Here is a 25,308-nt window from a genome sequence, read left to right as displayed (position 1 = left end):
TTTTAAAATTATATTTCCAGACTTAAATGACATTGGATTCAAATCCCATGCAGCAATACCAATCTTAGCAGCAAGAAAAGAAAACAAAACAAAATATTTGTTTTTTGTTTTTATTTCTGAAGCAATTTCATATGTTCTCTCATTTGACCTTTACCATAGCTTTGTGATGTAAGGAGAGCAAGTTAGGAAGGAAAACATTGCCAGTCCAAGGTCTCTTAAACGTTAGGTCAAATTTTTTTTAAAGTCACACTTTAACTATTTGCCCCTGAGGATTTGAAAGAGCCACTTTCATCACAGAGTGGAATCTGCCCTGCTGTGTTTATTGAGGGGAAGTCAACACTTAGATTTATTTAGGGAGGTTTCCCATCCACCGCAGGTCATTTTGTGCTTTCAAAGTTGCCAGTAAAAGAAAACCCACGAGAAGTTTGAAATGAGAGTGAGGGCCAAGGGTACTGGATTTTGGATGTGGGAAACTCATTTTTGACCTAGTTGTAAACCTGATTAAATATCATGATCCAGAATTTATCTCAGTTTGTACCTTCAGTATTTCCCAATTAAATTGAAATAAGCAAGAGCTTGAAATTGTGCCAGACAGCCTTCCCAAAGTCTTTCAAACCTGACACAGAGGAGTGTTCTACAAGTCAATGGTCAAACCTACTATGAGTACTCATAGTTGGCCATGGCTATCGGGCCATTGGGATCAAGGCTTATGTTTATGAGGCTGATGACTGTATGTCTTTAGTTTGTTTTTCTCCTTAAGAGAAAAAATATTAATACTCTTCTGGTGTGTAGACCATTGTTGGAGAATGACTATGATTTATGTACACTCTTATGGGATCAGTTAATTCTCTGATAATTTCCTCTGTCCCAGAATAATTGGTGACTCTCTGAAGAACCAATATCAAGGAGCACCTGGCTGGCTCAGTCTGAAGAGCTTGCAACACTTGATCTTGGGGTTATGAGTTCAAACCCCACATTGGGTGTATAGATTACTTAAAAATAAAATCTCAAAAAAAAAAAAACAAAACAACTGAGAACTAATATCAAGACTATGTTCTCTGACCATAATGCAATAAATTTAGATATTAATTAAAAATAGATAATTTTAAAAAACCAAGTAATATTCACTTTATAACCCTTGGGTTCAAAAGAAAATTAAGGGAAATTACAAAATACTCAGATTGTGGGTAGATCTTAACATAGAGTTGATTGAAAAAAATAATAAATACAGTGAAGCAGTGTTTCTCTTTTTCTCCTTAGCGGTGTTTCTCTTTTTTTTTTTTTTTGTAGTTTTTTTTTTTTAATTATTCATTTATTTATTTTGAGAGAGAGAGAGAGAACATGAGCAGGGGAGGAACAGAGAGAGAGAGAGAGAGAGAGAGAGAATCCCAAGTAGGCTCTGTGTTGTCAGCACAAACCCTGATGTGGGGCTCGAACTCAAAAACTGTGAGATCATGTCCTGAGCCAAAATCAAGAGCTGGACACTTAACCAACTGAGCCAAAGGACCATTTTATTAAATATCTAAACAATCACAGACCTATTAGATTATAAAATGAAATAAAAATAATTACTAGAAAAATGAAATTTTAAAAAGGATGTATAAAATATAGGCCCAAATTTCTATTACTAGATTCCAAAGATATAAAATTACATTTCAGTGACTATAATCAGAGCAAAGATAATATAGGAAAAAATGTTTCTACATTAGAAAACCCTTAATTTTTCTACCTATCTTAACATGGACCAGTCACAAAGAATTTGGGGACCAGCCAGATAATACTAATTTATAACACAGTGCCTTTTATATAATTTAAAAATACATAATACAAAAGAATAATTCATGATTTATAAGAATGTATGCAAATAAACACATCAAATGTATTGAAATAATTGTCTATTAAGGAGACAAATGGAAGAAAAGGAAGTTTGAATAAAAGAATCAATCAAAAGAATGACCCAGCACAGATGAATGAGAATAGTGTACCAAGATTATGATTAACTCAGTCTCTGCCTCTGAGGGATATGCACGCCCCCCCAAAAGATACCTGAAACAATCTTTCCCATATTCTTGGTCTCTTTATCACCAACTTATTATTATCCATCTACTTTATCTCCTCTTACTATTTTTAATTCTTTCCTCTTCCCCAAACACTGTTTTGGAGCTACATCAAACTGATAAAAAACCATCAAGGAGCTATATTTTCCACAGGGTTACATGTGTACTTTGTTTTTCACTCTTATCAGCTGAATAACCAAAGCTCTCTACCATAAATACTTTGGCTAGTTTATACTGGTTAGAGTCCAGAGTCAAAAAGTTTAGATCTGGTCAAGTTGTCTATACTTAATATTCTTCCTTTCTCATTCATTTTCAACCCACCTACAAATCTGAAACATAATCTTTACAACTACTAAGCATAAAGAGAATTGAAAAAACAAAAAGCTACAGCACTTCAGAGGTAGGTTTGAAAATCTTGATATTTGTTCATGAATGGTTATTCCAGCCTGTTGATGAAAGAACTCTGCCTTGTAGTTTCAGGAACGGAAGTCATGGTATCAGCACACCTGTACAAGACCTTCCTTTTTGGAAGCTTCCCTCTGCAGGGTTTTCAAACGGTGGGACCATGCATGTTTGCTTTGCACTTAGCCTGCCTATTTTGCAGTGACCTGAATTTTTGCATGTCTGGGAAAGGGTTGAGTAAGTCACCTAATGATTTGAGCTGTGAAGAAAAATAATCTTTGTCTGTGAAGCCTCAAACTCTTCATTTCACTTAAAAGTAGACTTTTTAAGGTTTGTCAAGATAATCCTTTCGGGGCGCCTGGGTGGCGCAGTCGGTTAAGCGTCCGACTTCAGCCAGGTCACGATCTCGCAGTCCAGGAGTTCGAGCCCCGCGTCAGGCTCTGGGCTGATGGCTCAGAGCCTGGAGCCTGTTTCCGATTCTGTGTCCCCCTCTCTCTCTGCCCCTCCCCCGTTCAGGCTCTGTCTCTCTCTGTCCCAAAAATAAATAAACATTGAAAAAAAAAAATTTAAAAAAAAAAAAAAAGATAATCCTTTCTATTTCTATTTATTTGTGGAGACATCATCCAACTGAGTCTGGAAGTATTTTTAATGCTTTATTGCTGAAACTGTAGCCCTTTGATAATTACCATCGAATATTAGTAACTAAAAAAATAGGATTTTGTGGTTCATCTGTTTGTCTCGATCTCATTGGGTTTTAAAATTAACTTTAAATTTAATATGTACTCATTATAGCAAATCAAACAACACAGAGATATATACAGAGAAAGTTAGAATCCCTTCTCTACCAATCAGTCAGCCCCCCTCTAACAACCATTGCCGGTTTATCCAACATGCAGACCAATACATATTTGGGACACTCCCCAAAACAGGGAGCTCTGAAATGTTTTTGAAAGAATGTTATAATTGATATTTTAGAAGAAGCACTGAGTAAGTGATCATTTGAAAAATCAGAAAAGATTTTGGACTTCCTTATATGTATTTTGTGTTCTAGTATGTTTATTAAATTTTACATTAGATTGGTTGGGGAGAATAAATATGTACAAAGAATATATACATGTCAAGATTACATTTTGTTCAACATGTATGCATAGATACTTTTTACATAATTATTCTAGAATTTTTTTCATCTTAAAATTTCACTTATTTTGTAAATGTTTCCATGTTTACACAGAGATATTATACTTATTATGTAATCATTGCATTCGATCCTATTGTACTAATAAATCATCTTGTTCATTCTTCCACTGTGAAATATTTTCTAAATGTTTCACTTATTAGCTATATGGCTATATTATATTTCTCTACATGGCTATTCTTCAAAAATTATTTTTGGGGATAAATCACTGAGGTGATATTATTACAACAAAACTTACGGTATTAATCAACTCTTCTTATCTATGACCAAATTGCTCACCTAGAGAATTTTATAGATTCACAAAGGGAATGCAGTCTTGTATGCATTCTGAGTGTAAAAGTAGTTTGAAGCATGACGAGGTGGGAGCAGGCAAGGTTGAAGGCAAGATGGAGGAGAGGAAGGAGATGATTGCCATTATGCAGACAGGAGATGTTGTATGTCCCAACTAACATGGTGGCAGGGGATATAGAGAAGGAAATGAAAATAACAAATATTTAGCAGGTGGATTTGGCAGACTTGATGGTATGGGGGAGGAAGAACAAGGAAGACTGGAAGAGGAGTCACTGGGTTTTTTGGAACTTGAGAACTGGATGGAATAGAACAGGTTTGGGAGGAAGAAAAATACCACTGTGTGCAGTATCCCCACTATCCAGAACCGTGGCTAGTACAGAGAAGGCATTCAGTAAATGTTAATTGAATGAATGCTTCAGGCATACATAAATGAATGAGTGTTGCAAACAATGAATCAATTTTCTTATCCCAAAGCCTCACAGGTATTTGGTTGTATACCTAGAAGTTGACTTACTGTTTTTAAGTCCTCATTAGGATATTTAAAAATCAGGACTCATGGGGCACCTGGGTGGCTCAGTTGGTTAGGCAACTGACTTCTGCTCAGGTCATGATCTCACAGTTCGTGATTTCGAGCCCCGTGTCGGGCTCTGTGCTGACAGCTCAGAGCCTGGAGCCTACTTCAGATTCTGTGTCTTCCCCTCTCTCTACCCCTCCCCTGCTCACACTCTGTGTCTCTCTGTCTCTCAATAATAAATAAATGTTAAAAAAATAAAAATAAATAAAAATAAAAATCAGAACTCATGAAAACAAGGAAGTGAGAGAATTAGGAAAGAAATTGTGGAAAGGAAGAGAATCCAAAGCCAAAGCTGAGGACTACAGAACAACTGGATCTTCCTCTCATAAAATCAGTTACTTTCCATGGTCAACTTTATGCCAACTTATATAGACTTTGCTATTCCTTACAGAAAGTTGCCAGTTCCTATCTCTGGCTGCTAAAACCTCAACATCCCAGGATTCAGCATGAAGTCATGGCTCCATTCCACTCACCTCGTCAGTTACTAGGGAGGGACAGAGCGGAGCATGCCCTAAAGCTCTCCGTTCTGAGTCACATGCAGTCCTCTCAGGGTGCCCCACATCTAGCTGCAGGGTCTGCAACTAAACGTTTTTTCTGGGATAATTCCCAAACAGCCTTATATGTCCAGTTGTACTTTGGGTACCATGAACTTTAGTTATGTGATGGTGACTTGTGTTTATGTTCTTATACCAAATTTTGTCACTTAGGCTTACTGTATTCTCCTATAATTGTCTTATATCCCCTGGAGGACAAAAGCCATGATTTCTATTTTCTTCATAACTACCTAAGAGTCAAGATAAGGTTCAGCATACACTAAGAACTCAGCAACTACTGATGATTGCCCAACTGGAATTACTGAATTGAAGGAAAGTGATGGTTTTTCATGATCAATAAAAGATACCATGTATCTAGTCTTAGGAAACAAAATGTTTATTGAAATGACATGTAGATAAATTATCATCAGCATAAAACTGTTAGTGGAGTTCTCAACATGGGTTCTTCCTTACTCTTACAATGAAGTGAAGCTTTGCAAGTCCATTGTCCCATAGGAAAAATATTTTATTTCTCTGTTCAGATAAAGTCCTTTTAAAAAAGCAAATCACTTTTGAAATGGTCTTTTAAATGTCTCCAGCCTAAGACCAAAATAAAAATACATTAAAAAGATATAATTCTGTCCATTTAAAAAGAACAATTAAAGATGGATGATTTGGGGTTAATAAACATGGAAAAGATACGTAGGCCTTTGAAATGCTAGAATTTACTCTGATTTTATTCATATATACTAAAATATTTAAGAAATAATAAAAACAAAAAATCAAGACAAAATGACATGTTATCATTAAAATTCAAAATTTGGCAATAATTTTATTATTATAGATTTAGGAAATAAGCTAAAATGTTATCTTCTTAAACACATTTTAAACAACTCTGAGCTCAGTAATTTGGGAATATAATCCAAAGTGAGTGTTAATTTCCATTTAAGGCTAAATACTCTTAATAAAAGACTTAAAATTAATAAATAGGGTAAGAAAAATGAAACTTTCAGAAAAGTTTCTGAAACTAATAGAAATTAACAGTTAATTCTCAGGGTAAAACGATTTAGTCATATTCTATTTCAACATGGTGTTCTGGTCCAACCTGTTTGGCTCCCCCAAGATGGTGCTGCTGTCCTTCTCCAATAGATAATCTGTTGAATGGGATTATCTTCATGGTGGTTTTCTTCATGGAATACCACCGGGATTGCCAGGTGGCCCAAATAATGCCATTATCATAACCATTAGGAGTAGATGTTTTTGAGTAACTGCCACCTAAAATGTAGACGTACATATAATTACTCTTGATTATCCTTATCTCAGAAAGTCTATAAAGAATGGTTTATTACAAAATACATTGTCACTTACATCAAATTTATAGCGTTATCTACTATTAGAAAAATCTGTAAAAAATCATAAATCCTGATTTACAATTAAAATACACTCTATTATGAATCAACCCCTTATATCTGTATTCTACTTCTTGATCACATCCATACATAAATGTATTCCCTTACTAACAGACCAAGAATCCCAAATTTCCCCAATCTGCCTCTCTTCCTGAGCTTAGCCATCCTGGAATCAGCTATTACTGATCATCTTTCCACAAGCAGGTTAGAATGGCAGCAGTCACAATTTCTGATGAGATGACCTTGAGTCATCTAAAACCACAATTTCACTGGAAAGTACTTTAGAAAACAGTTTTGGAAAGTTTTTTTTTTTTCCTCCATTACACAGTGGAGACCACATTGATTTGCCTTCTCCTTGTCCTTGGGCACTAGATCCCATGTGATTTTGTAAAGGATTGTCTGAGTCCAATGCTGGAGTATACCACAAGCTATCAACATGGCTAGTCTGAGTCATGTGGATCAAACACCTTCCCTGAGAGTGTCTTCTAAGTGCATGGTTTGTAGGTGCAAAGATACGTTTAAAAGTGGGGAGGGGGGGGAGAACGTTGTGAAAATCAAAAGATAAAATAGCTTTTAAGAGGACTACAAATCATCTATTGGCTAGCACAGTGCCCAGAGGAGGTAAGATTGCTTATCTTAATAGAGCTTTTGGAATTAGTAGGGCCTCCCCAATACATAGTTGTTGAGTAGTAACAATAGTTTATCAGTAAGTCCACTGTTCAGAAGTATTCCAGCCTTCGAGCAAACTACAGCTCGCTACCCCCGCCCTAAAATAAGTGCCTGCACTTCTCAGGCTGTACTTTACTCTCAAGCTTTCATGGAACTGTGCCCTTACCATTATCTCCCTGATCTTTACTCCATTCCTTTGGACACCTGCTCACTGCTCACTGGTTATATCTGTCACACAGCTCATGGGAAGCCGCACCAGGCTAATATGTTAACAAGCATAAATATGATAATGTTAGCCCATCCAGATCATACATATGGGAAGTCTAGAAGAAATATCAACCGGGTGGATTTCTTGTAGTGGGGCCAATTTGAGGTATAAGTTTAGTATTATCCAATTCTGGTTTAAAATAAAGAGCTATATAATAAGCCCCCCAACGTCTTTACTAACTATTTCTTATTTTCTTATATCTGTTTTTTACCTTTTATAAAAATATAGACTATACACTAATTCATATATCTAAGGAAGAAATCTGTACCTTGGTAATAAACTCCATTGAGGTGGCCAGCATGACACTTGTTCATCCACCAACCAGATCCATCCTGTTCAGCACAATTTCCTTCATACTTATCATTGTCATTGTCCCAGGTACTGAACTGCATGCCATTGTGGGATGTGAAAAATTTATCACTAGGATCATCGCCAAAATCATAGCCGTCAAAGGCATCTCCAGCATCTCCACCAATAAAGTAGGCATATGTCAGGCGGTATTTGTCAGCTTCAGGTCCCACCCTGAACATGGCATAGTCTGCAGTACTATAAAGAAGGGAATAGAGACATCATATCTTGACCCTCATTAGGACCAAGGGACCTCAGAAGTTCCCTTTTCCATAAGAAAATTGTCTAGAATGTTTAACTTCACTTCGTAGGCCTGAAATGCGCTCATTGAGTCAAATTTTCTGCAAATCTGGCAACAGGCAATGGATGTGTGAATCAGTTCAGAACTCGTCAACACCACCCAGGATGGGTCTAGAAGCCTTCAGGGCATCCCAATGTAAACTAATGCTTTTTGCCTATAGAGTCCTAATATCAAACTCAGGTGTTTGGATGAATCTAATTTCATGTTTTCCACCTTTATCTAAGTGTTTAGCATTGCACATGGAGTTATAAACCATAGCAAATGACACTGAGTGATCATTAATTTAATGATCTTGAAGGAACTACACCTCTATTAGTCACTAATATCATCTGAAGGATGAGTTCCTAAAGGGATTCTTTCCCAAGGCAGTGTTGTAGTGGCAAGAAGGAGGGCTTCCTAGAGCATCACATGAATGAAATGGTCCCTGTGTGGCCCACAAAACATAAGCTGTATGATCAGAATCTTCCCCAGGGTGGCGGGGGGGAGGGAATTGTGAATAAGGGCCAGAATTCAATGGACTGCAGGAAAGAATGGGCCTTGGTGCATGAATAGAAAATTTCAGAAAATATTTAGCCTCTTTCCTAATCTCCAGTGCTTGGGAAATGGGAGGTGTTCTCCTAAGAGAAGATCTGCTGACTGTGGTAGTTTCTGATGAAAAAAAATTAAAAATACAAGTTTGGAGACAATATATTTCATTATTTTGTAGACGCAACAAAAGTATGAAATATTTTTGTGAATTTTAACTAGGAATACTATGCTCAAAGGTCCCTGATAGCTCTGGGCATAGAGGGGACTTTATGTTACCAAAGGAACTAGAAGATTTAATTTTAAGGTAGCTCGTGGATTTGACTGAATTGTTGTTGAACTGCCAGGAAATTTGAAAAGCCTGGATTCAGTTTTCAACCAAAATAGTCATTAGGAGGACAAGCTATAGAGTCAAACTACCTGAGTTCAAATCCAATCTTTACCATACACCAGCAATGTGACCTTGGGAAAGTTAATCTGTAAAATGAGATTAATAATAGTACCTTCCTCATGAAATAGTTATTGGGACTAGATTAAATTGTAATTTCACACTTGATGTCTAGTACATATTAAATGCTCAGCAAATATTAGCTATTATTCTGTATGGTTCCAGGGTAAGTAGATTGTACCAAAACACTACCCATCCTGGATAGGGCCTATGTCTTTGAACTGCCCGAGAACCAAACTGACTTCTGAGGACAATGGTTGGATGTGCTCTTTGCATTTGTCAGGCTGTCTTTGATGTTGGTCTATTGATTGTTGGAAAGTGCACATTCCAGACAGTCTCTACACCAAGAAATAGAAGTCCTTTCTAAACAGTACCTGGTTCTGCCATTCCAGTCCTCCAACTGTATTCTTAATGCATATGGTATGGCAGACTGGGTGCTTATCAAATGAATCTTCTCATTTCCCAGCCAAAATTCTGTGGTTCCAGTAGGAGACAGATGTCCAAATCCTTCTTTATATTGAATCCAATTTTTCTTGAAATCCAAACTGCCATCAAGCCTCTAATTACACAATTGCATGGACAAAAGGGGAGAGTGGATTATCAGTGCACACAAAGAAAATGCTATAAACATCTTGTTGAAAATATGGACGGTATGATTCCACCATTTACTAAGTGAACTTGGGCAAGCTGCCTTAGTTTCCTCACTGGTAAAATTGGAATAATGATGCCTGTTTCGTAGGGTTGCTGCAGGATTACACCAGAGGATTAAGAGAAATACTTTTTAAAAAGAGTGTCTGGTGCACCTAGAGGACTTCAGAACCCCAACTTGATATTGCTGATTTTTATACTGATGGTAGAAAGGTCAAGCCAATTGCTCAATCTGTATCTACCAACGAGCGCTTCCATCCCTCACTCTGAGTGCCCCCTGCAGATTAGTTGTAACAGTGATCAAAGATAAGCAAAAAGTGGGGCGCCTGGGTGGCGCAGTCGGTTAAGCGTCCGATTTCAGCCAGGTCACGATCTCGCGGTCCGGGAGTTCGAGCCCCGCGTCGGGCTCTGGGCTGATGGCTCAGAGCCTGGAGCCTGTTTCCGATGCTGTGTCTCCCTCTCTCTCTGCCCCTCCCCCGTTCATGCTCTGTCTCTTATGTCCCCAAAATAAATAAACGTTGAAAAAAAATTTTTTTTTAAAAAAAGATAAGCAAAAAGTAAAAGAATGGGCAATGAGTGCCAGAGATACCAGATGGGCTTGTCTTGGAATAACCCAACCGTATCCTCTGGGAGACTTTCTCTCTTTGTGATGGGCAGCCTTACATCTTGTGCTGCCTCATGAAAGAGGTCTCTTCTAGTTCTTTGTCATTCTGATAGTGGTTATATGCTATAGTGAATCTATAACAGCAGTGCCAACATAGTGTAGAGTCAAAGCACAGACTCTGAAGCCAGACTGCCTGGGTTCAAATCCTGACTCTTTTACTTATTATGTGACCTATTATGTGTTACTTATTATGTGACCTTGGACAAGTTACTTAACCTCTTGTGCCTAAGTTTCCTCCTCTATAGAGATAATGATTGTACCTACCTCATAGGGAAATTGTGGGGACTAATTGAGTTAATGTTCAGCAAGCGCTTGCAAAAGTTTCTGGCATATGGAGGATGTTTATCTGGGCGTTCATTAAATATACAGGGTGAGGGAAAAAATACCTTCTGCAACACAGTCCATCCATTTCCAGATCCATCAATTTCACAGTAGACTAAGAACTGCTGCTTAGCTTTCAGAGGTTTGATAAAGTAAAGCCCACTCTCTTTGGCTCCCTTATTAGCAATGTCTTGACAGTCTGAAGGAGGAGAAGGAGCAGAAGAAGGTTTTACTGTGGTTTGAAATCCCTGTTAGACTGTTCCAGCCTTCATAGTGAGCTTTTAACATGCTGCAAACGATTCATGTCCCAAGAAGCATTTTCTTCTCTCATCATCATTCCTTTCAAACTCTTTTCAACTACTCAAGAAAGGTCTAAGCAATTGGACACCTTAGATTTAATGGCTAAACACTTTCCGTGTTATTCCTATTCATTCCTATAAACACCTTGCAAATTATTCTAAACACTTTCCAAAGTATACATTCTTATACATTCTCCTTGCTTTATGTATTTGCTGTGATAAAAATAATCCCAATATAAACCTTTCACATACCTTTCCCAGTTGTATCATGTATTTGTACTGTGTCTTTGCATGGTTCCTGACACTTTGCTTCAAGCTGGGCTACCTTCAGTTTCAGGTTATTGATCTTTTGGTTATTTGAATTATATATTTCCTGCAAAAATCTATAAGCAGAAGAATAAGGTAACAGAATATTCCCTCAGAGGAGTAATTTTGTATTTTCATTACAAAATACTTTGTGGTCTCCAGAAGTACTTCCTGATAAATGGCTTCATTCTTGGAAGAAATATAAAATTATGTTACCGAATTGAGGTGTATTAGAGTTCTAAGCTTTTTGGAAAGGAAAATAACAGAGTGCTTATCGATAAGCAGTATCATGGTAAGTGGTCATCCTGATTTTTACCTTCTGCATAAAGGGCAGCAGATAACAGCCTACGTGAGTGTTGAGCCTGGTTAATAGGAAGACTGCCTGATGTTTTTTTAGGACAGAATATTCCTAGGGAAGGAAAGGTTCTGCCTAGCAATTCACACAGGTGGAAGCTATTCCTTTTCACTGTAGATCTACTGAGGATCTATTTGTGGACTGCAGTCTATAACTTACATAGGAAAAGTATCTGGAGCATTATCTTACATAAAATAACAGACACTTTCTCTTTCTTCTTCACGTTTCTGTTTACATAGTTTTGGAAAGAGTCTGAGGGAAGTAAAAAAGCTGTTTTTGTGGTTTCTCACAGGGTTGCTTATACATATTCAGAAATTATAGAAAACCATCTATAATACACAGACTGTTGCATCTTTCTTTGAAATAAAGAAGGATAGACAAACTATTTGACCACTTTTTTCCCTCATGCACCTTAGAAAATTTCTGCACAGTAGTCTCCTTTAACTTCAATGATGGGCAATCATAATGCAAATTACAATGTTAGTAATAACCACAAAATAATAGTAATGGCCTCTGATGACAAACAGAGGATAGATCCCTTCTGGACCACTGCTCTCCAGTCACTGTTTCTCTCAATATCCTATGCTACTTTGAGAAAAATCTAGGAAAATAAATTGTGTAAGAAACTAAACTGTATCCGAGACCCTCTGTTCAGAAAGTCAGTGAGTCCCTGGGAAGTTGTTAACAGACACATTTTACTTACAAGTGAAGGGAGGAGAATACATGACTGCACGTTCACTGTGCCATGATCAACATGTTGCTCTACAATGTTTGTTATGCTTAGCTTCTTAAAGCACATTTTTTTTCTGCTCTGCCTTCAATATATAATATACTGTTGTAGCCAAGATCCTCCCTATACTTCTGCTTACTAATTCCCCACCACCTCTTTGTTGGCATTTTTATTAAAGGAATTTCATTTTCAACAACCAAATTCCCATCAGTATGAATTTATGTAGTAAGCCAAAGGTGGGTGGGTGGTGACCATTTTGATGAATTCTGGTCACAACAGCATATGAAGATGTCTAGAACACCTTTCTCCCATACGATTATTAAAAAGCAGTTATAACCCAATGCAATTGGTAATGCTCTAAAAACTTCTACCTCCACTGTGTTCAAGATAGGCATAATGTCAATTGGATATTATAATAAGTGGGGGAAGAAATAAAAGATTATTTCCATCGAAGCTTGGAATATTGAATAAAAACTAAGTCAATCTGGGAGAGTAAATTAACACAAAAACGCTTACCGAATATTTGATTCATGTGTTCCAATTAATGCCTCGTATTTTAGAATTTCTTCCATCATTTTCTTGGAATCCTTAGTAGCGCTCACTATCCTGTCTGTAATACAGGATCAGAGACATAGAAAGACGTAAGCAAGTGGAACCACTGAAACAACAGCAAAAGAACGTCACAAATCATTTTCTTAGTAGTATTTAGTTGCTCACTTGGCTTTGGTGGCTCATTGGGATTATAGTTGACTTGGATTGATTTGATCAATTCTTTGGCTTCTGAGGTTTTGTTTTCAATTCGACTTAAGATGTCTTCCAAAGTCCGCAGATCATTGTCTACATCGGTTTGGTAAGTAGACAGGAAATCTGCAACTCCACAGGTAGTTGGGCAATAACTACCCTGAAAATGCAACAATTAAAGTGATTAGAAATCTTGATTTTTAAAAATTGCACAGGGGCGCCGGGGTGGCTCAGTCGGTTGAACATCCAACTTCCGCTCAGGTCATGATCTCACAGTTTGTGGGTTTGAGCCCCGCATCAGGCTTTGTGCTGACAGCTTGCTCAGAACCTGCAGCCTGCTTCAGATTCTGTGTCTCCTTCTCTTTGTCTCTGCCCCTCCCCCACGCATGCTCTGTCTCTGTCTCTCAAAAATAAATAAATGTTAAACTTTTTTTTAATTGCATAACTATCTGCTAATAAAAATAGGTAAAACCTAGACTATGTTTTTTGTTTTTTAAAGTTAAAAATGCCAAATGAGATTTGTGAGAGAATTCCTTCTATTCCTCTGCCCCTCCCCACTTCAAACACAGTGAGAAACATGAAAACTACTTACAAATCTTTCATCTAAGATGCAGCAGTTGTCTCGCGTAGCAACATACTGGAGGGGGGAAAAAAACCCAGAAATGTCACTAGTTTATCAGCTGTGTCCTCACTTTTCAGCTTCCCATGTAAAACAACTATGTTCTATAAACAGCACACTTACTGCCAGGCATGTTGAGGGGAGCAATAAAAGAGTACAGAAGCAGAGGATTAAACCCTGGAGGTTCAAGGACCAAGTCATGGTGTCTGGGTACCGGTGCTCCGAGCCCTGAAGTGTCAGCACAGTGGCCTCTCCTTGTCCCTTGGCTCCCCTTGTCCCTTTAAGTAAGCTCCAAGGATGGCCGGACTGCCAGTGGCTGGGGCTGATCACGGGGCCTTCTTTCCAGAAAGGCGGGGAGGTGTTTCCCGTCTTTTTCCTCATCCTGGCTCCCACCCTATGCTCGGTCAGGTGCTCAGATTTGGCACACAGGTGTAAGCTCCTCCTTTTTGGCTCAGCTCAAACTTTCTCCTCTGAGGCACCTTCATCTGCAAAGGCTGGTGAAGCATTAGCCATGGCGGGGAGGGGGGAGGGGGCCTGGGAGGCTGTGTGACGCAACCTCTTCCAGTACATGGCTGAGAGCAAATACAGAGAGCTGACCTCGACGGGAAAACCCACCTCAACCTGAAGATGAAGCCTGGTGCCATAAACCAATGTAATGCAAGTCCTTTCTTAGCCAGGGGATGAGCTAACAGACCTTTTTTTTTTTTTCAACGTTTATTTATTTATTTTTGGGACAGAGAGAGACAGAGCATGAACGGGGGAGGGGCAGAGAGAGAGGGAGACACAGCATCGGAAGCAGGCTCCAGGCTCTGAGCCGTCAGCCCAGAGCCTGACGCGGGGCTCGAACTCCCGGACCGCGAGATCGTGACCTGGCTGAAGTCTGACGCTTAACCGACTGCGCCACCCAGGCGCCCCCAGACCTATTTTTAACCTGTGGCCACGGCAGAAGGAGACCGCCTGCCTGGTGGAAGCAGCAGGTCCCAAATTGACAGTATTCCCAAGAATGAATGATCTGGAAATACATTCCTACCCCTCTTTGTTGACCATTTTCTTCCTTTTTTTTTTTTTTTTTTGTGTCAGTTGCGATACAATTGATATATTACATTACATTAGTTTCAGGCGTACAACGTGCTGATTCGATATTTATATATTGCGAAGTGATCACCACTAATAAGACTGGTTAACATTCACATGTAGTTACAAAATACTTTTTTTTTTTTTTAACTTGTGATGAGAATTTTCAAGATCTGGTCTCTCAGCAGCTTTCAAATATGCAGGGCCGTGTTATTCACCCTAGCTACCACGCTGTGCATTACATCCCCAGGACTTATTTTATCACTGGATGTCTGTACCTTCTGACCACCTGCACCCATAGGCTGACCACTATCACAGGTTCTCCATTTGCAGTGGGCTTTGAAGCTCCACCCTTCCCTTCGTTTGGAAGAACGAGCTGGTGTGGCACCACGTCTGCCACAGAGGGGAAACAGGAGCCTACTCGATTTTCCTCGAGGATCCATCTGGTTACCTCAGAGGAAAGCCTGGATACAGGGGCTAGGGAAATCCACATCCCGTATACGTGACTAGAAGCATGGCTGGAGGAAAATGGGGCAAAATGAGATGCACGGCAGAGGCTGTCCTTTTCACTCTGCCCCAGAGCTTCCTTGTATATTGGGAAAACATGTTTGTCACCATCTCCCATAGATTGTTTACAATTGTGCATTGCCACTATTATTAGTATCCCTGTTTTTTTATTATTTCCTCCTCTGAAACCAAGCTTACTGCAAATTGTAGCTAAATATAGTAGTGGGGGAAATACATCTGGATTGAAAGAGATACTAACTCTTCGATGTTTCATCCTAAATCCTTACAAAAGAAAGGATTGTTTTGAAGTGGTGAAACAGAAATAAATGCTCCTACTCAATAAATAATCCATAATTATCATAACAAAGCAAATACACTAAAACCTCATGTATTGCCTTTTCTTTCCTCCTTAATAGTTACCTTCTGTGACTTACCAGTTATTACCAGTCACATCACCATACCTTCAGCCAATGAAAGCCTCATAATCTTCCTCGACCTCCTTATCTATTCATCTAATTAGTTGTCAAAACTAGTTATTTAAAACTATTTTCACACTGTCACTTGTATTTTCTTCCTACTTTGTATTTTCACAGACATCATCCCAGAGGAGGCATTCTTCTTCCTTGTCTACACTGCTTGTCTACACTGTATGTTAGAACTGATTTTTCTTCCAACACCCCAGTCACTTCTGGCTCCAAACCACTTGTCACACTGTTGACAGATTAATCTTCCTATAAATATAGCTCTGATTGTGACATTCACCTGTTCAGAAACCTTGAATGGACTTCCTATCTCCCATCATAGTGAATTTAAACATAATAAATGTCCTTCCTACCTTTGCTTCATTTTCACTCTTGATTCTATTTCCTACACCCTCTAGTCCAACTGGATTGACTCGCGTTAGCATCCCCTTATGGCGTACCATGTAGCCCTAGCTCTCACATGGTGTTTTTTCTTATTACGTGTCGCCCTTTCTGCCTGGATTGACTTCATATGCACTCCTGCATCTCTGGGTGTCAAAATCCTACACAACCATAAGGTCCTGTTTTATGATTTCTACCCTTCCAAAAGCAAACCCCAAATTCTGGAGGCCAGCTCTACCTCTTCCATAGCACTTACGACAATCTTCTGTTGTATATATACATTCTGTGGCCACCTCATTATTGTAAACTTAATTTCATGGGTACTGCACATAGCATAGCCATGTTGAACACTCAATAATGATTTGATGATATTGACTCGAACTGGGCTGAAAGCAAGCCTTCAAAATTATTCAATTATGGCATTAACCTGGTGTTAGGACAAGTGGGAAGCTACCTGGGGAAAAGAAGTGTCGTGCGTATCTAACTTCTTATGCCAAAATAAGTTCCAGATGAAATGCATCTTTAAATATAAAAAAGGAAACCACATGGGGTGCCTAAGTGGCTCAGTTGGTTAAGTGTCTGACTTTGGCTCAGGTCATGATCCCGTGGTTACTGAGTTCGAGCCCTGCATCGGGCTCTGTGCTGACAGTTCGGAGCCTGGAGCCTGCTTGGGATTCTGTGTCTCCCTCTCTCTCTCTCTCTCTCTGCCCTTCCCTGCTCATACTTTGTCTGTCTGTCTCTCTTTCAAAAATACGCATTAAAAAATAATAAAAAAGGAAACCACAAAAATACTAGAAAAATAGTATGAGAGAAACCATTCATAATACTTGAGTATGAAAAGTCTAGCTAAATATGACACAAAACATTGTGGAATTTTGACTACATAAAAAAGCTTTTTTTCCTAGCCAAACAAAACAAACACTGTATACAAAATAAAAAGCAAAATACAAAAGACAACAGAATGTATACACACGCATGTCCGCATATACACAGAATACGGTTTCTTTTTTTTTTTTTTTTCTCAATGTTTATTTATTTTTGGGACAGAGAGAGACAGAGCATGAACGGGGGAGGGGCAGAGAGAGAGGGAGACACAGAATCGGAAACAGGCTCCAGGCTCTGAGCCATCAGCCCAGAGCCTGACGCGGGGCTCGAACTCCCGGACCGCGAGATCGTGACCTGGCTGAAGTCGGACGCTTAACCGACTGCACCACCCAGGCGCCCCCCGAATACTGTTTCAAGATTACCCACTAGAGTCTACAGAGGTATGAGGTAGAAGGATGAAGGACAAAGTTGGAGAAAACGCTTCATTTTTTCTATATACTCTGTCTTTAGAATTTTGAATATATGTACACACTATTTACCCAAAGTACATATAATTAAAACACGTAACTATCAATCATGCACCATGATTTATTTGTTGCACTAATAATTATTTCTTGATTTTTAAAATTTAAATATAAAAGCTGACGAAAGCATTGCCTTTTAAGGAGAATGTAGCCCAATTGAGAAGAATACGCATAGATAGTTGTTAAGAGTGCTGGAGTCCATCTGCTTGGGTTCGAATCCCATCTCTACAACTCACTAGTTATGTCACTCAGGGCAAGTTACTTAAGCTGTCTGTGAGTTTCAGTATCTGTGATAGTAAAATAGAAATCATATTTATAATATAATACTTACTTCATAAGACTATTACCGGGATTCAATGAAATAATGTGCTGAGCACATTGCCTGATTTATAGCAAGAGTTAAGTAAATGTTTATAAGGATTATGTATTACCAAATATTTTCAAGTGAAAATTGGAATTTGTAAAAATAAGTACTTCATTTCATAAAATTGTAAGATTGACCATTATTGGTAGATTTGGTTTGTGGGGAACAAGCTTTGTTGCTTAGGCTATAGAACATTTTCTGTAATAAGGGATCTATTGTAACTAACTACAGGCTGATGCCTTAATGCTACCTGGAGAAGAAAGCATCTGGTTGTCTAATTTAGATGGAAATCCCGCTGAAATCAATTCCACCATTCAAAGATGAAATGCTAATGGAACTGGACTGGGTGCCTTGTGAGAAGGTGTACTTCCTACTAGTGAGAGTTCATGCACAATGTGTTCTGAGAGAGCATGTCATCACTGTGGTTCTTTTTGCTAAAAGACCATAAAGTGTTGTTTTGTTGAATTTAGGGTAATAATTCATACCTTTGTGTTAAATTTTTATATTTGTAAACACACACATAATATATAATCATATATATATATATATATATAATGTCATATGCACAAGGTTGATAAACACTTAAATTGAAGAAATTGGACAGTCTATCTTATCCAATTTTAGAAGTATAGTACTTGTGTTCCTGACTTTTACTGACTTGCATTGGAATCTGACATGAATAATCAATTTTAAAGAAAAGACTTGCTTTGTACCACAATCTCAAGCAGAATTTTATTAGATAAGATGCTCTTTGGGACAAAATGGCCAGCCCTGATTTAGTGACCTAGACTGGCCCTGTATTCAGTCCGGTATCTCTTAGGTTGGTTAAATTTTAACTAGTTGTTCTCTTCCACATTTAAGCCAATTATTTTTCTCTGGTAAATTATAAATGATTAATGAATTCTGGGAAAGAAGAATATTTGTTAAAACAGATTTCCTCCACTTCTAGGTTCATTTTTCTGAGAAAATAGCTTATGTGGTGTTTAAGCCAAAATTATTATTTAATTTAGTTCAGAGATCAATGGGTCTGTTTATTGAAATAATAATCTCCCAAATTGCCTATTACCCAATTGTGTTCTGAATGGAAAATACGACATCTACTGCTAATGGTGTTCATATGTTGGTAATTTACTCTGTGAACCACTTGTCTGCTGCGTTCACCTCTGCTCCAAAATTGTTTGCTGAATTTGAATTTTATTACATAGAGCTAATTTAAGACTTTTTGATCTGGTGACAATGATATAGACCTACAGGAATAGTAAAGAGCCACAGATGTTGACCATATTCTTTGTGCTGGATGTCGTGCTGTAGTTTAGCTGTTGCCATTTTGTATGTTGTCTCATTTCAACCTCATAAAAGCCTAGGAGGTAGATATTATTATCTACATCTTATAAATGAGCAAAGAGAGTCTTTGAGAGTTTGTGGTGGCATATGCAAGGCCACTATGCTAGAACAGAAATTCAAACCCGTGAGCCCAACACCTGAGCTCTTAACCATGACTCTAAATATAGTCATGAAGCTCTTCTTAATCTAAGGTGATACACCGATACAAGATATTATTATGAGAATCAAAACTGTTCACTGATGGAATGGGTTGTTAGTGAAGTTATTTAAAAAAATAATGTGTGTGCACATGTATCTAAGTACATGTGTGCATGGTTGTATGAACATATATTTACCTCTGTCATATCTATCTAATCTGCTTGTCTTCTCTGAGTTAGAGACAAGGTTGCTGGATGGTCTTTTATAGTCTTTCTCAAACCTGAGTTTTTACTGTCTTAAGACAATCTGGAGTCCAGTTTTAAGGGAAGCCTTTTTTCCACGTTGACTACATGATTCAAGTTCAATAGGACTTGATGAGCTGAATTATCTCTGTAGCTTAAAGGAAGATACATCCATTAGGTGGTCCAAGAAAGCTTGAAACGATGCTAACAATGATATTTCTATTTGTCTAATAAATAAGCCATTTATAGGTATAAGCTAAATTTGTGACCTAACTCCTCAGAATTGGATTTCCTCAAAATAGGTAGAAAAAAAACGACCTATTGACATGCTGAAAATCAGTCCAATCTAATAGCAGAAATATCCCATTAAGGGAAACAACCTTGTCTGTTAGGCTATTTGCTTTGTTCATAAAAATAGCCCAGGGAAAGTGAAAATGAAAATGTTTACTTGATAGTCTATAAACAATGTGCTTTTAGTTTCACTATGTAAATCAAAGACAGAAAAACAACATGAGTTCTCATTGGGGGCTGGGCAGCAACCACAGCTTGGGTTTTGAGCTTCTTAACTTCATAAAGCTACATCAGATGTATAATTGGGACATCTGGCCTAGGGGCACGGGGTGTTCAAAAGTGCTATAGAGGGGATGTTAGAAAATTAAGCAACCTAGTGCTTAGAGAAAGAAGGATTATCCCAATCAGCATTGCATTCAGAGCCAAATATGGCCAAGAAGCAGCCATTTTTAATACAGCTGGAGATTAAGAAATGTTCTGAGACTGCTCTGAATTGAGACAAATCGATGTTAGATTTAAGTGCCAAATTAGTCTCTATTACTGAGTTCCTGGTTTGTTCCTTTCTATCTTCATGTAATCTACAATATGAGATCCCTCACCCCATGAAACAGGTCTCACCACTAAATGTGATTGGCAGAAGAGAGCAGGAGAAAGTGAGTATGGTTAAAAAAAAATTACAAAGGGGCCAATAATATTCACAAAAATATGCTCTAGAGAAACAGGACCTTTTAACTCTCTGAGTAGAGATACCAGCCTATGGTGAAAGGAGCAGTACAATGTTTGGGGGAAACTCTGGTCATTTTGTCAAACAAATTATCTTTGTAGAAAAAAATTATACATTCCTAAAGAAGGAGAACAGGTAGAGAGAATAGAAAATGCTATCAAATGAACAAAATGATGCATCTTATCTTACCTAATGCCTGCCTTTGCTCTGAACTTCAGTCTTGAATGAGAGCAAATACTGATTAGACTTGTGTCTTTGTTTTAAATTCTAACTCCTTGGGTTAGTTTATGACCTTAATGTGATTGCAGCTATAGTCCTTTCAATTCAAACGTAATCCATAAAGAATACACCGTATACAAAGGGTAACTTTTTATTGACATTTTGGAGGACCTGGCTTCATCCGTGAGAGGTGACATACATTAATTACCCTTCTTTAAACATAGATAGCTGTGTATGCTTTACCTTGAGTGGTAGAACAGTGACCTCCACTTGCTAAACAGAGATACGATTTGCAAAAGCCCAAATATTTACTGTTTTGCAAGGAAGACCAGAGTGTAAACCACATTCTTAGTTGATAATTACTGGGCCAGTAGGTTACTGAAGAACAGCCTTCGGAGCTAACTTAGGACAGGCTCATCCATAAAGAAACAAAATCAGTCAAAAATTCAGAACACTGTGTTTCATCTGTTATAAACACAGAGGAAATCCATTTACCAAGATCCCGGAAACCAGTTGCTTAATCATGCATCCCTCTGAGTCAGAAAGCTACCTGACATTCTCCTATCAATACTTTTTCTGGATCTCACCCAATACGTTTTTAAAGTTAATTCCCCATTGGCACTTCATTAATATGGAATACTGCATCATCTCATTATGGGTATGGAAGGCCTCTTCCTCACACTTCTCATACCTTCCTGCTCTGGTAAGCTACCTCTGGCTCTGACCACAGATACCATCTAGGATTTTCCTTGGAAAATTCTCCAAGTAACCCTTAATCAAATATGCACCCCAAACTTCGGTTAAACGATGACTGCACACTGTCCCCTGATATTCCTCCACTGGCTGCTCAGACTAAATGTTTATTGACCGTTTACCAGGCCCTCCTTGTTCAATCCAATGAACAAAGCAGACAGTGTCTCTGCTGTCAAGAAGTTTCCACTGTAGTGGAAAGAAAGAGGCAATAAATAGTATATAGTATTGATTAGTAATAAAGCCTGTGAAGAAAAATAAAGAAGGGTAGGGGGATGAGAGAGGCTGAGCCAGTGCTAGTTGGGATTGGGTGAGCCTGGGGAGCCCTCTGTGATAAGGTGAGGTTTGCTGGGGTTTGGTGGGGCTAGTCACCAAGCTCATGGCTGGCTCACCATTGCCACCTGCAGGCCCCCCAGGTATCTGGAGGGTGGGTGGTTTGAAGCCAGCATACGTAATTTTTTGATGTAGGGTTGTGAGAGATTTGACCAGCCCAAGGAAACGACAGAGTGAGGGTAGAGTAGAGGAACCCTGTGAAAGTTAGCCCCCAAACATGGTGAAATCCATCTACACGACTGTTGTGTCTGGTACCCTGTGAAGGAACTCTGATGAGGTCACTCTCTTCATCAAAAACCTTCTGGGACTCTCTTCTTCCTAGCCAAGAAAATACAAACTTCTCAGACCTGTATTTACGCTTCTCCACAAAAATATGCCCAAATGTAGCTTATTAGGCAGATATGCTAAATCGGATTAAAGTATTGCAATCCCATACAATTTTTAAAACAATATTATAATCATGTAATAATAAATTAAAATAAATTTTATGTAAGCCTCGTGAAGGTAAGGATTTTTATCTGCTATTACCTGCAGCACTTACAACAACGCACCTCCTTAATGAGTACTTGTTTAATGAACAAAGTTTATTTTACTGAAATATTACTAAATACTAAATGTTATTAAAGCACTAAAATAAAATATGAAAGTGCAGTTTGAAGAAGAACATATCAAAAGTAAAGGGTTTACATGGGGCGCCTGGTGTGGCTTGATTGGTTAAGCGTCCGACTTCAGCTCAGGTCATGATCTCACGGTCCGTGAGTTCGAGCCCCGCGTCGGGCTTTGTGCTGACAGCTCAGAGCCTGGAGCCTGTTTCAGATTCTGTGTCTCCCTCTCTCTCTCTGCCCTCCCCTGTTCGTGCTCTGTCTCTCTCTGCCTCAAAAATAAATAAACGTTAAAAAAAATTAAAAAAAAAAAAGTAAAGGGTTTACAAGATTAGTCAGGAAAAGACAAATTACCCCAGCCTTTGAAAGTGTTTGTCCCAGAGAAAAATCTGTTCACAGTTGTAGCGAAGGAATCAGATATACCACAGGGTGGATCAGGTTAACAGTGTAACACTGTAACAATAGCTGCCCCTGCACGAACCACAGTGGTTCTTCTGCGACCCCATCTGAGTAGCATCAGTCCAGAAGAGAGACATTCTCTGTCACTTTTTGACCAAAGGAGACCGCATGGGGCACCCACGTGGCTCAGTTGGTTGAGCGTCTGACTTCTGCTCAGGTCATGATCCCACCGTTCATGAGTTCCAGGCCCCCGTTGGGCTCTGCGCTGACAGCTCAGAGCCCGGAGCCTGCTTTGGATTCTGTGTCTGCCTCTCTCTGCCCCTCCCCCCAACCCTCAAAAATAAACAAACATTAAAAAAAGCCAGTGGAGACTTGACATGTGTTTTATTTTTGGAAAACAAAAGCAAAACTATGTAACACTTTAAAACAAATCCAAGTTGGAATGATGTCCGTTAAAACAGGTTGGACAAGTCCCCGTGCCACAACACTAGGAAGAATTTCCAAGAACCTCGGATCCATTCTGTGAAGTACAAGGGAAGAAGGCTGCACACAAGCCTCTGATGTACTCACACTTGTCTAGAACCTGCTCAGAGGGCCCTGAGCAACAGCACAAGCTTACCAAAATTAAAATACTTGAAGGTGAGAAAATAGGGGAATTTATGAAGCTTTGTGTGTTGGAGCTCCGTCAGGCGTTTGCACTGATTTAAGAAAAATGTCTCTAGCACACAAGTCTGGGGTTCACATGCATGGTAACGAAAGCCAAATGACCTTCATCTGCCCCTTTCCTTCGGCTTGTCCGTCCTGGTCCCGTGCTTTAGCCCAGCTCACCCATCTATGTCCCAAGCTAGCACCAGTAAGAGGGGTCATAGCCGACATTTCGGAAACTCTTGCAGGGTTTTGGGTCCCCCACCCAACTCCACTCCTCAACCACAATTTGCTGTTGAGCCCCAGACTGCAAATCTCTGTCTGCTGTAAGGAGTTGCATCAGTGCCTCCCAGCCTGGCTCCCGCACCCTGCTCTCCTTGGACGTGTTGTGGCATCTTTTTTCTCCTTTCAGCAATCCCCACCTGTTCTCCCAAGAACAGGATCTGATGAACACAGATGTGGTAAGGTATGAATGATCTAGACTGAGGTGTTACTTTTACCAAGATGGAAACTTAAACCTGAGAGAAAACTGAAAATCAAAGATACGAGCTTCTAAAGATAGAATTTTAGGTAACAGCTATTGAGAGAGAATTATGGGATCAAATAACACAAATCAGGCATGGTGGTAGTCGTATAAAGCTGTTTAATGATGTACAGACCATGTTTCATTTCTGTATCAAATACTTAGACTTTCTTCTACGTGACTATTTCTTTAAAATGCTCCTCAGATTTTTGTTTTATTTTAAAATGCAGATTCCCCAGCCCTTTTCTAGATCTACTGAATCGGAGTAACCCGGGGAATGGACATTTTATTAACAGGCTTCCCTAGATAATCACTATGCTCATTTGTAGGAGAACCAGGACTGTAAACTGTACTGGAGAGGAATCACGCCTAATTTACACCAGGAGGTCTGATTTCTGCTCAGCAATTTCAAAGCTCATGTAATTCCTCTTTGTTATGTTTTATACCAAAGGTGTTCTGGAACAATTTGTTGTCGCAAAAAGAATTGGAAAAAAAAAAAAACCCAAAACCCCAAAAGGTAGGAGTTTCTGCTATGTAAGTTAAAAATTAGACTTTTGGTAATTCAACTTGTTGATATGTATCGCATTATGAGCATTGCCTCCATGCTGCCACGAGAATGAAAGATAGACTGGCACCTAGTCCAATGCTTTAATGCAGCACAAGAAGTGGTTACACGTAGAAGATGTTCAAGAAACAACTTGGGGAGATTCAGGCACCTTACAGAAGTACACTAGAAAGGATTTAGGGAAGGACTGATGAAATGGGGAGGAGAGGGCCAAAGGTAATAGTTCTGGAGAGTAGGAAAGATGGTGACCATGAACATAAAGAGGAAATGAGAAGGAACTGGTTTAGGGGAGAGGGGGAGGCCAGTTTCCAACATTTTCCGTTTGAGCAGTAATGAGACCTCTAACAGCTGATGCATCGGAATGCTAGAGACAGATTTGGGAGTGAGAACTGATGTTGAGTCAACGAGAGACAACAAGAGTGTCCAAGAAGAAAATATGGTGTGAAAATAAAAGGGACAGAACTTGGACCTGAGTTTAAAGATAACAGAACAGAGAATAAAAGAAAGGTTCTGTCCCTGTCTCCTGCCCCAATCTTACAGATATGCCAAAGACTTTCAGATATCCAGAATGAAATCCCCTGTGGACTTAATTAAGTTCACCTATTTATCTGGGCCTCGAATGCTTTTGAGTTAAAGAATAATAAACAATATATGGGGCGCCTGGGTGGGGCAG

The 25,308-nt window shown here is 38.9% G+C and overlaps 1 protein-coding gene across 1 annotated transcript; it reads right to left on the bottom strand.

The window, feature by feature from the left end:
* Window positions 1-5,426: 5,426 nt before the first annotated feature.
* Window positions 5,427-13,975, bottom strand: FGG (fibrinogen gamma chain). The gene is made up of 10 exons (XM_043567013.1): window positions 13,827-13,975; window positions 13,677-13,721; window positions 13,061-13,244; window positions 12,860-12,953; window positions 11,205-11,335; window positions 10,719-10,852; window positions 9,395-9,579; window positions 7,667-7,944; window positions 6,158-6,327; window positions 5,427-5,652 (listed from the first exon to the last, which is right to left on the bottom strand). Exons 1-10 carry the CDS (start codon window positions 13,902-13,904, stop codon window positions 5,638-5,640), a joined length of 1,314 nt encoding a protein of 437 aa, XP_043422948.1. The 5' UTR covers window positions 13,905-13,975; the 3' UTR covers window positions 5,427-5,637.
* Window positions 13,976-25,308: the final 11,333 nt, after the last annotated feature.

The sequence above is a fragment of the Prionailurus bengalensis genome, chromosome B1, assembly GCF_016509475.1.
Source record: "Prionailurus bengalensis isolate Pbe53 chromosome B1, Fcat_Pben_1.1_paternal_pri, whole genome shotgun sequence".
Taxonomy (NCBI): Eukaryota; Metazoa; Chordata; class Mammalia; order Carnivora; family Felidae; genus Prionailurus; species Prionailurus bengalensis.
Note: the sequence above shows the minus strand (reverse complement) of the source record. Positions and strands in the feature narration are given on the sequence as shown.

Bases quoted from the DNA above. Each gene is read 5' to 3' on its own strand.
- FGG (XM_043567013.1), bottom strand. From the start codon at position 13,904: ATGACTTGGTCCTTGAACCTCCAGGGTTTAATCCTCTGCTTCTGTACT. The intron at 11,336-12,859 runs GTAAGCGTTTTT...TTCTGCTTATAG, and splicing joins ACACATGAATCAAATATTCG to ATTTTTGCAGGAAATATATA. The intron at 7,945-9,394 runs GTACTGTTTAGA...CCTTCTTTATAG, and splicing joins GACTGGAATGGCAGAACCAG to TACTGCAGACTATGCCATGT.